The 14559-nt window shown below is 42.0% G+C and overlaps 1 protein-coding gene and 1 long non-coding RNA gene across 3 annotated transcripts; one reads left to right on the top strand and one right to left on the bottom strand.

Annotated features, from left to right (window-relative positions):
* Positions 1 to 216: 216 nt before the first annotated feature.
* pmm2 (phosphomannomutase 2) lies at positions 217 to 14499 on the bottom strand. Of its 2 annotated transcripts, none has more exons than XM_052512882.1 (8): positions 14292 to 14499; positions 12392 to 12503; positions 6124 to 6200; positions 5919 to 6040; positions 5243 to 5342; positions 5092 to 5167; positions 4289 to 4404; positions 217 to 687 (listed from the first exon to the last, which is right to left on the bottom strand). In XM_052512882.1, exons 1-8 carry the CDS (start codon positions 14361 to 14363, stop codon positions 583 to 585), a joined length of 780 nt encoding a protein of 259 aa, XP_052368842.1. In that variant the 5' UTR covers positions 14364 to 14499; the 3' UTR covers positions 217 to 582. The 2 variants fall into 2 exon arrangements, with proteins under 2 accessions (XP_052368842.1, XP_052368843.1); XM_052512883.1 differs by having other exon boundaries at positions 5919 to 6010; positions 14292 to 14496.
* LOC127927092 (uncharacterized) lies at positions 4515 to 5079 on the top strand. The gene is made up of 4 exons (XR_008126103.1): positions 4515 to 4637; positions 4689 to 4827; positions 4879 to 4972; positions 5022 to 5079. It is a non-coding gene; the product is annotated as an uncharacterized LOC127927092 (long non-coding RNA).
* Positions 14500 to 14559: the final 60 nt, after the last annotated feature.

The raw sequence follows: 14559 nt of genomic DNA, 5'->3' as shown, positions 1-14559 counted from the left end.
TTCAACCAGGGTCATGTTCATTAGAGAACACTGTATCAAAACATGTTTCAACCAGGGTCATGTTCATTAGAGAACACTGTATCAACCAGGGTCCTGTCATGTTCATTAGAGAACACTGTATCAACCAGGGTCATGTTCATTAGAGAACACTGTATCAAAACATGTTTCAACCAGGGCAATAACTGTAAACTAAAAATGATAATACCAGTCTAAATATTAACTTTAGGAGGGGTTTTCAATCAGATTTATTCATAAAGCCCTTTTTACAACAGCCGATGCCAGAAAATGATACACAGAAACCCAGCCTAAAACCCCAAACAATGTCAATATAGTTTAACCAATAGCAGTTTTTCATGGTTCCAGGAAGTGGATAAAGTTCCTGTGCAGAAAGACACGGTTGGAAGAAGCTTCATTTTCCATCGTTCCCAGCGGTCAAAACCATTCGTTTACTAAACAGGGGTGTCACCAAAGTGGTGTTGTATGCATCAGGGAACTCCCTGATGAATTCCATAAAGACCTGACGATCACATGGTCGGGCAGGACGTCTCTTTGGCACTTCAGACATCTGATTACTGCGGTGTGTCAGTTGAAGAACAGGTCTTGACAGATACGTTGTGTATCTTCAGGGCAGGTGACTTCATGTCCGATGGTTCTGGGATCTGCATAGATCTCATAGTCGTTTCCCCCCTAAAGCAGTGTCAACATTAATATATCATATACTGTAGTGTCCCCCCTAAAGCAGTGTCAACATTAATATATCATATACTGTAGTTTCCCCCCTAAAGCAGTGTCAACATTAATATATCATATACTGTAGTTTCCCCCCTAAAGTAGTGTCAACATTAATATATCATATACTGTAGTTTCCCCCCTAAAGCAGTGTCAACATTAATATATCATATACTGTAGTTTCCCCCCTAAAGCAGTGTCAACATTAATATATCATATACTGTAGTTTCCCCCCTAAAGCAGTGTCAACATTAATATATCATATACTGTAGTTTCCCCCCTAAAGCAGTGTCAACATTAATATATCATATCGTTTCATAAAGCTATAACACGGTTGTCATCGTCATAAAGCTATGACACGGTTGTCATTATAAAGCTATAACACGGTTGTCATCATAAAGCTATAACACGGTTGTCATCATCATAAAGCTATAACACGGTTGTCATTATAAAGCTATAACACGGTTGTCATTATAAAGCTATAACACGGTTGTCATCATCATAAAGCTATAACACGGTTGTCATTATAAAGCTATAACACGGTTGTCATTATAAAGCTATAACACGGTTGTCATCATAAAGCTATAACACGGTTGTCATTATAAAGCTATAACACGGTTGTCATCATAAAGCTATAAAGCACGGTTGTCATCATAAAGCTATAACACGGTTGTCATTATAAAGCTATAACACGGTTGTCATTATAAAGCTATAACACGGTTGTCATTATAAAGCTATAACACGGTTGTCATTATAAAGCCATAACACGGTTGTCATTATAAAGCTATAACACGGTTGTCATTATAAAGCTATAACACGGTTGTCATTATAAAGCTATAACACGGTTGTCATCATAAAGCTATAACACGGTTGTCATCATAAAGCTATAACACGGTTGTCATTATAAAGCTATAACACGGTTGTCATCATAAAAGCTATAACACGGTTGTCATTATAAAGCTATAACACGGTTGTCATCATAAAGCTATAACACGGTTGTCATTATAAAGCTATAACACGGTTGTCATTATATAACAGGTTGTCTATAAAGCATATAAAGCACGGTTGTCATTAAAGCTAAAGCTATAAAGCAACGGTTGTCATTATAAAGCTATAACACGGTTGTCATCATAAAGCTATAACACGGTTGTCATCATAAAGCTATAACACGGTTGTCATCATAAAGCTATAACACGGTTGTCATTATAACAGCATATAAAGCTATAACACGGTTGTCATCATAAAGCTATAACACGGTTGTCATCATAAAGCTATAACACGGTTGTCATCATAAAGCTATAACACGGTTGTTGTCATCATAAAGCTATAACACGGTTGTTGTCATCATAAAGCTATAACACGGTTGTCGTCATTATAAAGCCATAACACGGTTGTCATCATTATAAAGCTATAACACGGTTGTTGTCATTATAAAGCTATAACACGGTTGTCATCATAAAGCTATAACACGGTTGTCATCATAAAGCTATAACACGGTTGTCATTATAAAGCTATAACACGGTTGTCATCATAAAGCTATAACACGGTTGTCATTATAAAGCTATAACACGGTTGTCATTATAAAGCTATAACACGGTTGTCATTATAAAGCTATAACACGGTTGTCATCATAAAGCTATAACACGGTTGTCATTATAAAGCTATAACACGGTTGTCATTATAAAGCCATAACACGGTTGTCATTATAAAGCTATAACACGGTTGTCATTATAAAGCTATAACACGGTCGTCATTATAAAGCTATAACACGGTCGTCATTATAAAGCTATAACACGGTTGTCATCATAAAGCCATAACTACGGTTGTCGTCATGAAGCTATAACACGGTTGTCATCATAAAGCTATAACACGGTTGTCATTATAAAGCCATAACACGGTTGTCATCATAAAGCCATAACACGGTTGTCATCATAAAGCATTATAAAGCTATAACGGTTGTCATCATAAAGCTATAACACGGTTGTCATTATAAAGCTATAACACGGTTGTCATTATAAAGCCATAACACGGTTGTCATTATAAAGCCATAACACGGTTGTCATTATAAAGCTATAACACGGTTGTCATCATAAAGCTATAACACGGTTGTCATTATAAAGCTATAACACGGTTGTCGTCATAAAGCTATAACACGGTTGTCATTATAAAGCTATAACACGGTTGTCATCATAAAGCTATAACACGGTTGTCATTATAAAGCTATAACACGGTTGTCATTATAAAGCTATAACACGGTTGTCATTATAAAGCTATAACACGGTTGTCATCATAAAGCTATAACACGGTTGTCATCATAAAGCTATAACACGGTTGTCATCATAAAGCTATAACACGGTTGTCATTATAAAGCTATAACACGGTTGTCATTATAAAGCTATAACACGGTTGTCATCATAAAGCTATAACACGGTTGTCATCATAAAGCTATAACACGGTTGTCATTATAAAGCTATAACACGGTTGTCATCATAAAGCTATAACACGGTTGTCATCATAAAGCTATAACACGGTTGTCATTATAAAGCTATAACACGGTTGTCATTATAAAGCTATAACACGGTTGTCATTATAAAGCTATAACACGGTTGTCATTATAAAGCTATAACACGGTTGTCATTATAAAGCTATAACACGGTTGTCATTATAAAGCTATAACACGGTTGTCATCATAAAGCTATAACACGGTTGTCATTGTCATAAAGCTATAACACGGTTGTCATCATAAAGCTATAACACGGTTGTCATCATAAAAAGCTATAACACGGTTGTCATTATAAAGCTATAACACGGTCATTATAAAGCTATAACACGGTTGTCATCATAAAGCTATAACTCACCTCATCATAAAGCTATAACACGGTTGTCATTATAACGCTATAACACGGTTGTCATTATAAAGCCATAACACGGTTGTCATTATAAAGCTATAACACGGTTGTCATTATAAAGCTATAACACGGTTGTCATCATAAAGCTATAACACGGTTGTCATTATAAAGCTATAACACGGTTGTCATCATAAAGCTATAACACGGTTGTCATTATAAAGCTATAACACGGTTGTCATTATAAAGCTATAACACGGTTGTCATCATAAAGCTATAACACGGTTGTCATCATAAAGCTATAACACGGTTGTCATTATAAAGCTATAACACGGTTGTCATTATAAAGCCATAACACGGTTGTCATCATAAAGCTATAACACGGTTGTCATTATAAAGCTATAACACGGTTGTCATCATAAAGCTATAACACGGTTGTCATTATAAAGCTATAACACGGTTGTCATCATAAAGCTATAACACGGTTGTCATCATCATAAAGCTATAACACGGTTGTCATCATAAAGCTATAACACGGTTGTCATTATAAAGCTATAACACGGTTGTCATCATAAAGCTATAACACGGTTGTCATCATAAAGCTATAACACGGTTGTCATCATAAAGCTATAACACGGTTGTCGTCATAAAGCTATAACACGGTTGTCATCATTATAAAGCCATAACACGGTTGTCATCATAAAGCTACTTACAGGTTTAGTTTTGTCTCCAAAGAAGTGTATGGTTTTATAGGAGTCTTTCTCTACCAGGCCCAGACAGTAACGCTTGTCCCAGCCCTCTGGGAACACATCAAAACTGATCTGACCACCTGTTGGAGCGAGGAAGAGTGGGGGGAGAGAAGGAGATTAGAGGTCAGACTCACCTATAGAGAAGTGTTTAGGGTCAGAGGTCAAACTCACTTATAGAGAAGTCCTTAGGGTTCGAGGTCACGGTTTAGAGGTCAGACTCACCTATAGAGAAGTCCTTAGGGTTCGAGGTCAGGGTTTAGAGGTCAGACTCACCTATAGAGAAGTCCTTAGGGTTCGAGGTCAGGGTTTAGAGGTCAGACTCACGTATAGAGAAGTCCTTAGGGTTCGAGGTCAGGGTTTAGAGGTCAGACTCACCTATAGAGAAGTCCTTAGGGTTCGAGGTCAGGGTTTAGAGGTCAGACTCACCTATAGAGAAGTCCTTAGGGTTCGAGGTCAGGGTTTAGAGGTCAGACTCACCTATAGAGAAGTCCTTAGGGTTAGAGGTCAGGGTGTAGAGGTCAGACTCACCTATAGAGAAGTCCTTAGGGTTAGAGGTCAGGGTTTAGAGGTCAGACTCACCTATAGAGAAGTCCTTAGGGTTCGAGGTCAGGGTTTAGAGGTCAGACTCACCTATAGAGAAGTCCTTAGGTTAGAGGTCAGGGTTCGAGGTCAGACTCACCTATAGAGAAGTCCTTAGGGTTCGAGGTCAGGGTTTAGAGGTCAGACTCACCTATAGAGAAGTGTTTAGGGTCAGAGGTCAGACTCACCTATAGAGAAGGTCAGTCCTTTGCCTTTAAACTCCTCTTGAAGAACGGCAACAAACTTCTCTCTGATTCGTTCTTTCTGTTGAGAGACAGCGGTCAATCAAAGTGACCTAACGACACAGACTGACTGACAGACATCATCATCCCTCCATACTTGGTCCAGCTGGTAGAACTCTATCCTCTCCTCCTGACTACAGCTCCGCCCGACCGGTGACACGTTCAACATTCCATTACGGAACTCTATAAACGTCCCCCTGAGGAGACACAGACAGAGGTGGGGTGAGCGTGTGAGAGAGGAGAGAGACGGGGTGAGCGTGTGTGAGAGAGAGAGAGAGACAGGGGTGAGTGTGAGAGAGGGAGAGAGACGGGGTGAGTGTGTGTGAGAGAGAGAGAGACAGGGGTGAGTGTGTGTGAGAGAGAGAGAGAGACAGGGGTGAGTGTGTGAGAGAGGGAGAGAGAGACGGGGTGAGTGTGTGTGAGAGGGAGAGAGACGGGGTGAGTGTGTGAGAGAGAGAGAGAGAGAGAGAGACAGGGGTGAGTGTGTGAGAGAGAGAGAGAGAGAGAGAGAGAGAGAGAGACGGGGTGAGTGTGTGTGAGAGAGAGAGAGAGAGAGGGGTGAGTGTGTGTGAGAGAGAGAGAGAGAGAGAGACAGGGGTGAGTGTGTGTGAGAGAGAGAGAGAGAGAGAGAGAGTGAGAGTGAGAGACGGGGTGAGTGTGTGTGAGAGGGTAGAGAGACGGGGTGTGAGTGTGTGTACCTCTTCCTGTGTAGTGTAATCTAGGCCAGGTAGTTGAGAGACAGACAGAGATGGTGTGAGAGAGAGAGAGAGTACCTCTTCCTGGGTAGTGTAATCTTGGCCAGGTAGTTGAGACAGAAGTTGATGAAGTCTTGAAGAAGATCCTCCCCCATGTACGCCTGGATACTCTGAAACAACCAATCACAGCCCTGGATCCTCTGAAACAACCAGTGACTACAACATGTCCATCTTGGTCAATAAACCACATGGGAGCATCAAAGGTTAGAGGTCAGGGTCTTACCTGTACTGCAACCAGCTGTCCATTCTGATAGGCCACCAATCCGTTTTCAGCAAACAGATAGTCCACCTTCTCGACCACTACGACACACACATGCCCACATTACTACACAGTGTGTGTGTGTGTGTTGTGGTAAACTATTTAATATAGTAAACTATTGACTAACTAAAACTCACCCGTTGTGAATGACTCAGTTAATGCAGTGAAGATCAATGATGGTTTAGTGTGTGTGTGTGTGTGTGTGTGTGTGTGTGTGTGTGTGTGTGTGTGTGTGTGTGTGTGTCAACTGATCTGTCAGGTTGTATTTAGCTGCTCTGACCTTCTCAGCTCTTCTCTGTAAAGGTCACACACCACACACACACACACACACACACACACACACACACACACACACACACACACACACACACACACACACTGTTGATTCGCTGATCTTGATTCCATAGTGAGAAGTTATTGGTTGATCAGGGATTCTGTATATATTCTGTGTTATATTCTATATATTATATTAATTTATATTTATGATAAACTGGTTAGTTTGGGTCCTGAATGCTGAATACTTTCCGAATGTTTCAGCCATCTTGACTTTTTCCACATCTTGTTATGTTACAGTCTTATACTAAACTAAAGTATTCAGCCATCTTGTTATGTTACAGTCTTATACTAAACTAAAGTATTCAGCCATCTAGTTATGTTACAGTCTTATACTAAACTAAAGTATTCAGACATCTAGTTATGTTACAGTCTCATACTAAACTAAAGTATTCAGCCATCTTGACTTTCTCTCTTGTTATGTTACAGTCTTATACTAAACTAAAGTATTCAGCCATCTTGTTATGTTACAGTCTTATACTAAACTAAAGTATTCAGCCATCTTGTTATGTTACAGTCTTATACTAAACTAAAGTATTCAGACATCTTGTTATGTTACAGTCTCATACTAAACTAAAGTATTCAGCCATCTTGACTTTTTCCACATCTTGTTATGTTACAGTCTCATACTAAACTAAAGTATTCAGCCATCTTGTTATGTTACAGTCTTATACTAAACTAAAGTATTCAGACATCTTGTTATGTTACAGTCTTATACTAAACTAAAGTATTCAGCCATCTAGTTATGTTACAGTCTTATACTAAACTAAAGTATTCAGCCATCTTGACTTTCTCCACATCTTGTTATGTTACAGTCTCATACTAAACTAAAGTATTCAGCCATCTTGACTTTTTCCACATCTTGTTATGTTACAGTCTCATACTAAACTAAAGTATTCAGCCATCTTGTTATGTTACAGTCTTATACTAAACTAAAGTATTCAGCCATCTTGACTTTTTCCACATCTTGTTATGTTACAGTCTTATACTAAACTAAAGTATTCAGCCATCTTGTTATGTTACAGTCTTATACTAAACTAAAGTATTCAGCCATCTTGTTATGTTACAGTCTTATACTAAACTAAAGTATTCAGCCATCTTGACTTTCTCCACATCTTGTTATGTTACAGTCTCATACTAAACTAAAGTATTCAGCCATCTAGTTATGTTACAGTCTTATACTAAACTAAAGTATTCAGCCATCTTGACTTTCTCCACATCTTGTTATGTTACAGTCTTATACTAAACTTGTGATGTTCGATGGGGTTCAAGTCCGGGCTCTGGCTGGGCCACTCGAGGACATTCAGAGACTTGTCCTGATTGAGTCCAGCTCTGGCTCTCCCCCCACAGCATGATGCTGCCACCACCATGCTTCACCGTAGGGATGGTGCCAGGTTTCCTACAGACATGGTGCTTGGCATTCAGGCCAAAGAGTTCAATCTTGAATTCATCAGACCGGAGAATCTTGTTTCTCGTGGTCAGAGTCCTTTAGGTGTCTTTTGTTAAACTCCAAGCGGGCTGTCATGTGCCTTTTACTGAGGAGTGGCTTCCGTCTGGCCATAAAGGCCTGATTGGTGGAGTAAACTGGCTAGTTTAACAGCATCCCAGCCGTGTTTACAGTATATCAGACAGCAGTACAGCATTATTCGTTATACTAGTACTCCAATGAAAAAAAAATACTATTTTCAGAACACAAGGCTGGAAAAACCATGTGCTTATGTATCTATATGCCAACAGCACACAACATTGCATAACACAGTTAATGTCGGAAGTTTACATATACCGTAGCCAAATATATTTCAACTCAGTTTGCCTTTAAATTGTTTTAACTTGGGTCAAATGTTTCAGGTAGCCTTCCACAAGCTTCCCACAATAAGTTGAGTGAATTTTGGCCCATTCCTCCTGAAAGAGCTGGTGTAACCGAGTCAGGTTTGTAGGCCACCATGCTCGCACACGCTTTTTCAGTTCTGACCACAAACTTTCTAGAGGATTGAGGTCAGGGCTTTGTGATGGCCATTCCAATACCTTGACTTTGATGCCCTTTTTGGAAGTATGCTTGGGTTCATTGTCCATTTGGAAGACCCATTTGCGACCAAGCTTTAACTTCCTGACTGATGTCTTGAGATATTGCTTCAATATATACACAGAATTTTCCATCCACATGATGCCATCTATTTTGTGAAGTGCATCAGTCCCTCCTACAGCAAAGCACCCCCACAACATGACGCTGCCACCCCCATGCTTCAAAGTTGGAATAAATGCCGAAGAACCCCGTCCCTTATTCCTGTAATTATGGGCTTTTATTTCTGTTTTTATAGGCATTTATTCCTGTAATTATGGGCTTTTATTTCTGTTTTTATAGGCTTTTATTTCTGTTTTTATAGGCATTTATTCCTGTAATTATGGGCTTTTATTTCTGTTTTTATAGGCATTTATTCCTGTAATTATAGGCTTTTATTTCTGTTTTTATAGGCATTTATTCCTGTAATTATAGGCTTTTTCTGTTTTTATAGGCATTTATTCCTGTAATTATGGGCTTTTATTTCTGTTTTTATAGGCATTTATTCCTGTAATTATAGGCTTTTATTTCTGCAATTATAGGCTTTTATTTCTGTATTTATAGGCTTTTATTTATAGGCATTTATTCCTGTAATTATAGGCTTTTATTTCTATACTCAGCGCGCATGTAGAGGGACAGGTCGGAACACAATTGAGTGAGACACGGGGGAAGGGAATTTAGGGAGCAGAACTGTGTGATGCTTGGCTTCTTTTTTGTTGTGTCTTGCAAATGCACATGTACAAATGGAACACTAGAGTCCTACATCTCTACAATACACCACTAGAGTCCTACATCTCTACAATACACCACTAGAGTCCTACATCTCTACAATACACCACTAGAGTCCTACATCCCTACAATACACCACTAGAGTCCTACATCCCTAGAATAGTAGAGTCCTACATCCCAGTAGAGTCCTACATCCCTACAATATTCCACGAGAGTCCTACATCTCTACAATATTCCACTAGAGTCCTACATCTCTACAATACACCACTAGAGTCCTACAATATACCACTAGAGTCCTACATCCCTACAATATTCCACTAGAGTCCTACATCTCTACAATACACCACTAGAGTCCTACAATATACCACTAGAGTCCTACATCCCTACAATATTCCACTAGAGTCCTACATCTCTACAATACACCACTAGAGTCCTACAATATACCACTAGAGTCCTACATCCCTACAATATTCCACTAGAGTCCTACATCCCTACAATATTCCACTAGAGTCCTACATCTCTACAATACACCACTAGAGTCCTACATCTCTACAATACACCATAGAGTCCTACAATATACACTAGAGTCCTACATCCCTAAAATATTCCACTAGAGTCCTACATCCCTACAATATACCACTAGAGTCCTACATCCCTACAATACACCACTAGAGTCCTACATCCCTACATCCCTACAATATTCCACTAGAATCCTACATCCCTACAATATTCCACTAGAGTCCTACATCTCTACAATATTCCACTAGAATCCTACATCCCTACAATATTCCATGAGAGTCCTAAATCTCTACAATACACCACTAGTCCTACAATATACCACTAGAGTCCTACATTCCTACAATACACCACTAGAGTCCTACATCCCTACAATACACCACTAGAATCCTACATCCCTACAATATTCCACTAGAGTCCTACATCCCTACAATACACCATAAGAGTCCTACAACATACCACTAGAGTCCTACATCCCTACAATATTCCACTAGAGTCCTACAACCCTACAATACTCCACTAGAGTCCTACATCTCTACAATACACCACTAGAGTCCTACATCCCTACAATATTCCACTAGAGTCCTACATCTCTACAATACACCACTAGAGTCCTACAACATACCACTAGAGTTCACATCCCTACAATATTCCACTAGAGTCCTACATCCCTACAATATTCCACTAGAGTCCTACATCCCTACAATACTCCACTAGAGTCCGACATCTCTACAATACACCACTAGAGTCCTACATCCCTACAATATTCCACTAGAGTCCTACATCCCTACAATATTCCACTAGAGTCCTACATCCCTACAATACACCACTAGAGTCCTACATCCCTATACACCACTAGAGTCCTACATCCCTACAATACACCACTAGAGTCCTACATCTCTACAATACACCACTAGAGTCCTACATCGCTACAATATACCACTAGAGTCCTACATCCCTACAATATACCACTAGAGTCCTACATCTCTACAGTATACCACTAGAGTCCTACATCTCTACAATACACCACTAGAGTCCTACATCTCTACAATACTCCACTAGAGTCCTACATCTCTACAATACACCACTAGTCCTACATCTCTACAATACTCCACTAGAGTCATACATCTCTACAATACACCACTAGTCCTACATCTCTACAACATACTATACACTAGAGTCCTACATCGCTACAATATACCACTAGAGTCCTACATCGCTACAATATACCACTAGAGTCCCACATCTCTACAGTATACCACTAGAGTCCTACATCTCTACAATACACCACTAGGTCCTACATCTCTACAATACTCCACTGAGTCTACATCTCTACAATACTCCACTAGAGTCATACATCTCTACAATACTCCACTAGAGTCATACATCTCTACAATACACCACTAGTCCTACATCTCTACAATACTCCCTAGACCTACATCCTACAATATACCACTAGAGTCCCACATCCTACAATACACCACTAGAGTCCTACATCTCTACAATACTCCACTAGAGTCCTACATCTACAATATACCACTAGAGTCCCACATCTCTACAGTATACCACTAGAGTCCTACATCTCTACAATACACCACTAGTCCTACATCTCTACAATACTCCACTAGAGTCATACATCTCTACAATACACCACTAGTCCTACATCTCTACAATACTCCACTAGAGTCCTACATCGCTACAATATACCACTAGAGTCCCACATCTCTACAATACACCACTAGAGTCCTACATCTCTACAATACACCACTAGAGTCCTACATCTCTACAATATACCACTAGAGACCTACATCCCTACAATACACCACTAGAGTCCCACATCTCTACAGTATACCACTAGAGTCCTACATCTCTACAATACACCACTAGTCCTACATCTCTACAATACTCCACTAGAGTCCTACATCTCTACAATACACCACTAGTCCTACATCTCTACAATACTCCACTAGAGTCATACATCTCTACAATACACCACTAGTCCTACATCTCTACAATACTCCACTAGAGTCCTACATCGCTACAATATACCACTAGAGTCCCACATCTCTACAATACACCACTAGAGTCCTACATCTCTACAATACACCACTAGAGTCCTACATCTCTACAATACACCACTAGAGTCCTACATCATACCACTAGAGACCTACATCCCTACAATACTCCACTAGAGTCCTACATCTCTAAAATACACCACTAGAGTCCTACAATATACCACTAGAGTCCTACATCGCTACAGTATACCACTAGAGTCCTACATCTCTACAATACACCACAGGTAGGATGCAAAACATTCTTGTTTACTGTTCTATGTATGTTGGTAACCAGTTTATAATAGCAATAAGGACCCTGGGTGGGTTGTGGTATATTGCTTTTAAATATATTATCTCTAACTCACCCAGACACACCTTAACCCCCTCCCTCCCAGACACAACTTATAACCCCCTCCCTCCCTCCCTCCCAGACACACCTTAACCCCCTCCCTCCCAGACACACCTTAACCCCCTCCCTCCCAGACACAACTTATAACCCCCTCCCTCCCAGACACACCTTAACTCCCACACAGACACTCACCATCATCTCCCAGTTGTTCTTTGATCTTGATGAAGTCCGACCCCCCCACCACGCCGACTCGAACACGCCGCCGCAGACGCTGCAGAAAGTCCTCCATCCCGGGAGTCACCCTCTGAAACACACCAATACACGCTAGTACACTGCTACAACAACCAGTCAATCACACGGTCCTGCCTCGACCCCGGACGCGGTCCTGCCTCGACCTGCCTCGAGAACGACCAGGTCCTGCCTCGAACCCGGTCCTGCCTCGACCCCGGACACGGTCCTGCCTCGGACGGTCCTGCCTCGGACGCTGACCACGGTCCTGCCTCGACCGCTGACGCGGTCCTGCCTCGACCGCTGACCCTCGACCGCTGACACGGTCATGCCTCGACCGCTGACACGGTCATGCCTCGACCGCGGACACGGTCATGCCTCGACCACTGACACGGTCATGCCTCAATATTCCACTGGTCCTGCCTGACCACGGACACGGTCCTGCCTCAACCGCTGACACGGTCATGCCTCAGCCACGGTCATGCCTCAACCACGGTCCTGCCTCGACCGCGGACGCGGTCCTGCCCCGACCACGGACGCGGTCCTGCCTCGACCACGGACGCGGTCCTGCCTCGACCACGGACGCGGTCCTGCAATCGTCTCCTGCCTCGACCACGGACGCGGTCCTACATCCCTCGACCACGGACGCACCACTAGAGTCCACCTGACCACGGACGCGGTCCTGCCTCGACCACGGACGTCCTTCACCTGGTGACGACCACGGACCATAGCACTCCTGTCTATTGCCTGACCACGGACGCGGTCCTGCCTCGACCACGGACACGGTCTATATCATTCACCTGGTGACTGACTCATATAGCTAAACCATAGCACTCTCTCTGTCTATTGCCTGGAGTCTTTACTAACAACGCTGACGCGGTCCTGCCTCGACCACGGACACGGTCTATATCATTCACCTGGTGACTGACTCATATAGCTAAACCATAGCACTCTCTCTGTCTATTGCCTGGAGTCTTTACTAACAACGGTCCGTTTTACCTGTCTGAGTTATTCAGGGTTAGTGAACAGGGTTAGTGAACAGGGTTCTTTCTATTCATTACCCCGTTTTGCAACAGAAACAGTTTATTCCAAACGTTTCGTAAAGAAAACGAGTTTATATTGGACAAATGCTGGTAGGTGTGAACTAACGTTAACGTTGAGTTCTTTTACCAGTCTGTTCGTTAGGTTAGTGGACTGTAGAAGGGGACCTATCGGTAGCAGTACCGTGGGATCTATCGGTAGCAGTACAGTGGGATCTATCGGTAGAAGTACCGTGGGATCTATCGGTAGAAGTACCGTGGGATCTATCGGTAGCAGTACCGTGGGATCTATCGGTAGCAGTACCGTGGGATCTATCGGTAACAGTACAGTAGGAACTATCGGTAGCAGTACCGTAGGAACTATCGGTAAATGTACCGTGGGATCTATCGGTAACAGTACCGTGGGATCTATCGGTAACAGTACCGTGGGATCTATCGGTAAATGTACCGTGGGATCTATCGGTAGCAGTACAGTAGGAACTATCGGTAACAGTACCGTGGGATCTATCGGTAGCAGTACCGTGGGATCTATCGGTAACAGTACAGTAGGAACTATCGGTAGCAGTACCGTGGGATCTATCGGTAACAGTACCGTGGGATCTATCGGTAACAGTACCGTGGGATCTATCGGTAACAGTACCGTGGGATCTATCGGTAAATGTACCGTGGGATCTATCGGTAGCAGTACCGTGGGATCTATCGGTAGCACAGTAGAGTACAGTAGGAACTATCGGTAACAGTACCGTGGGAGTAGGATCTATCGGTAGCAGTACCGTGGGATCTATCGGTAACAGTAGCGTAGGACCCATCGTTGGTCTACTTACCTGTCGGGCGGCAGTCAGCGTCCCGTCCACATCGAAGAGACACAACGTCGTGGTGTCGACAGCTTCACTCATCTTGTTCGTAATAAATGTGTTGGTAAATGACGCCAGACGGTTTTGGAGGATGAGTTATTCGCCGTCATGGGACAGAGGACGGACAACTGATATGAGGCGGAAGAGACTAGTGGACGGACTGCAACGTCATCTGTGCTTTGTGTATACGGAAGTACAGTCCCTTTGTCCAATCACAGCGCGCTGTGGGCGTGGCTTT

The sequence above is a fragment of the Oncorhynchus keta genome, unplaced genomic scaffold (genome assembly GCF_023373465.1).
Source record: "Oncorhynchus keta strain PuntledgeMale-10-30-2019 unplaced genomic scaffold, Oket_V2 Un_contig_9363_pilon_pilon, whole genome shotgun sequence".
NCBI lineage: Eukaryota > Metazoa > Chordata > Actinopteri > Salmoniformes > Salmonidae > Oncorhynchus > Oncorhynchus keta.
The sequence above is the reverse complement of the archived record's forward strand: the minus strand, read 5'-3'. Positions and strand labels throughout refer to the sequence as shown.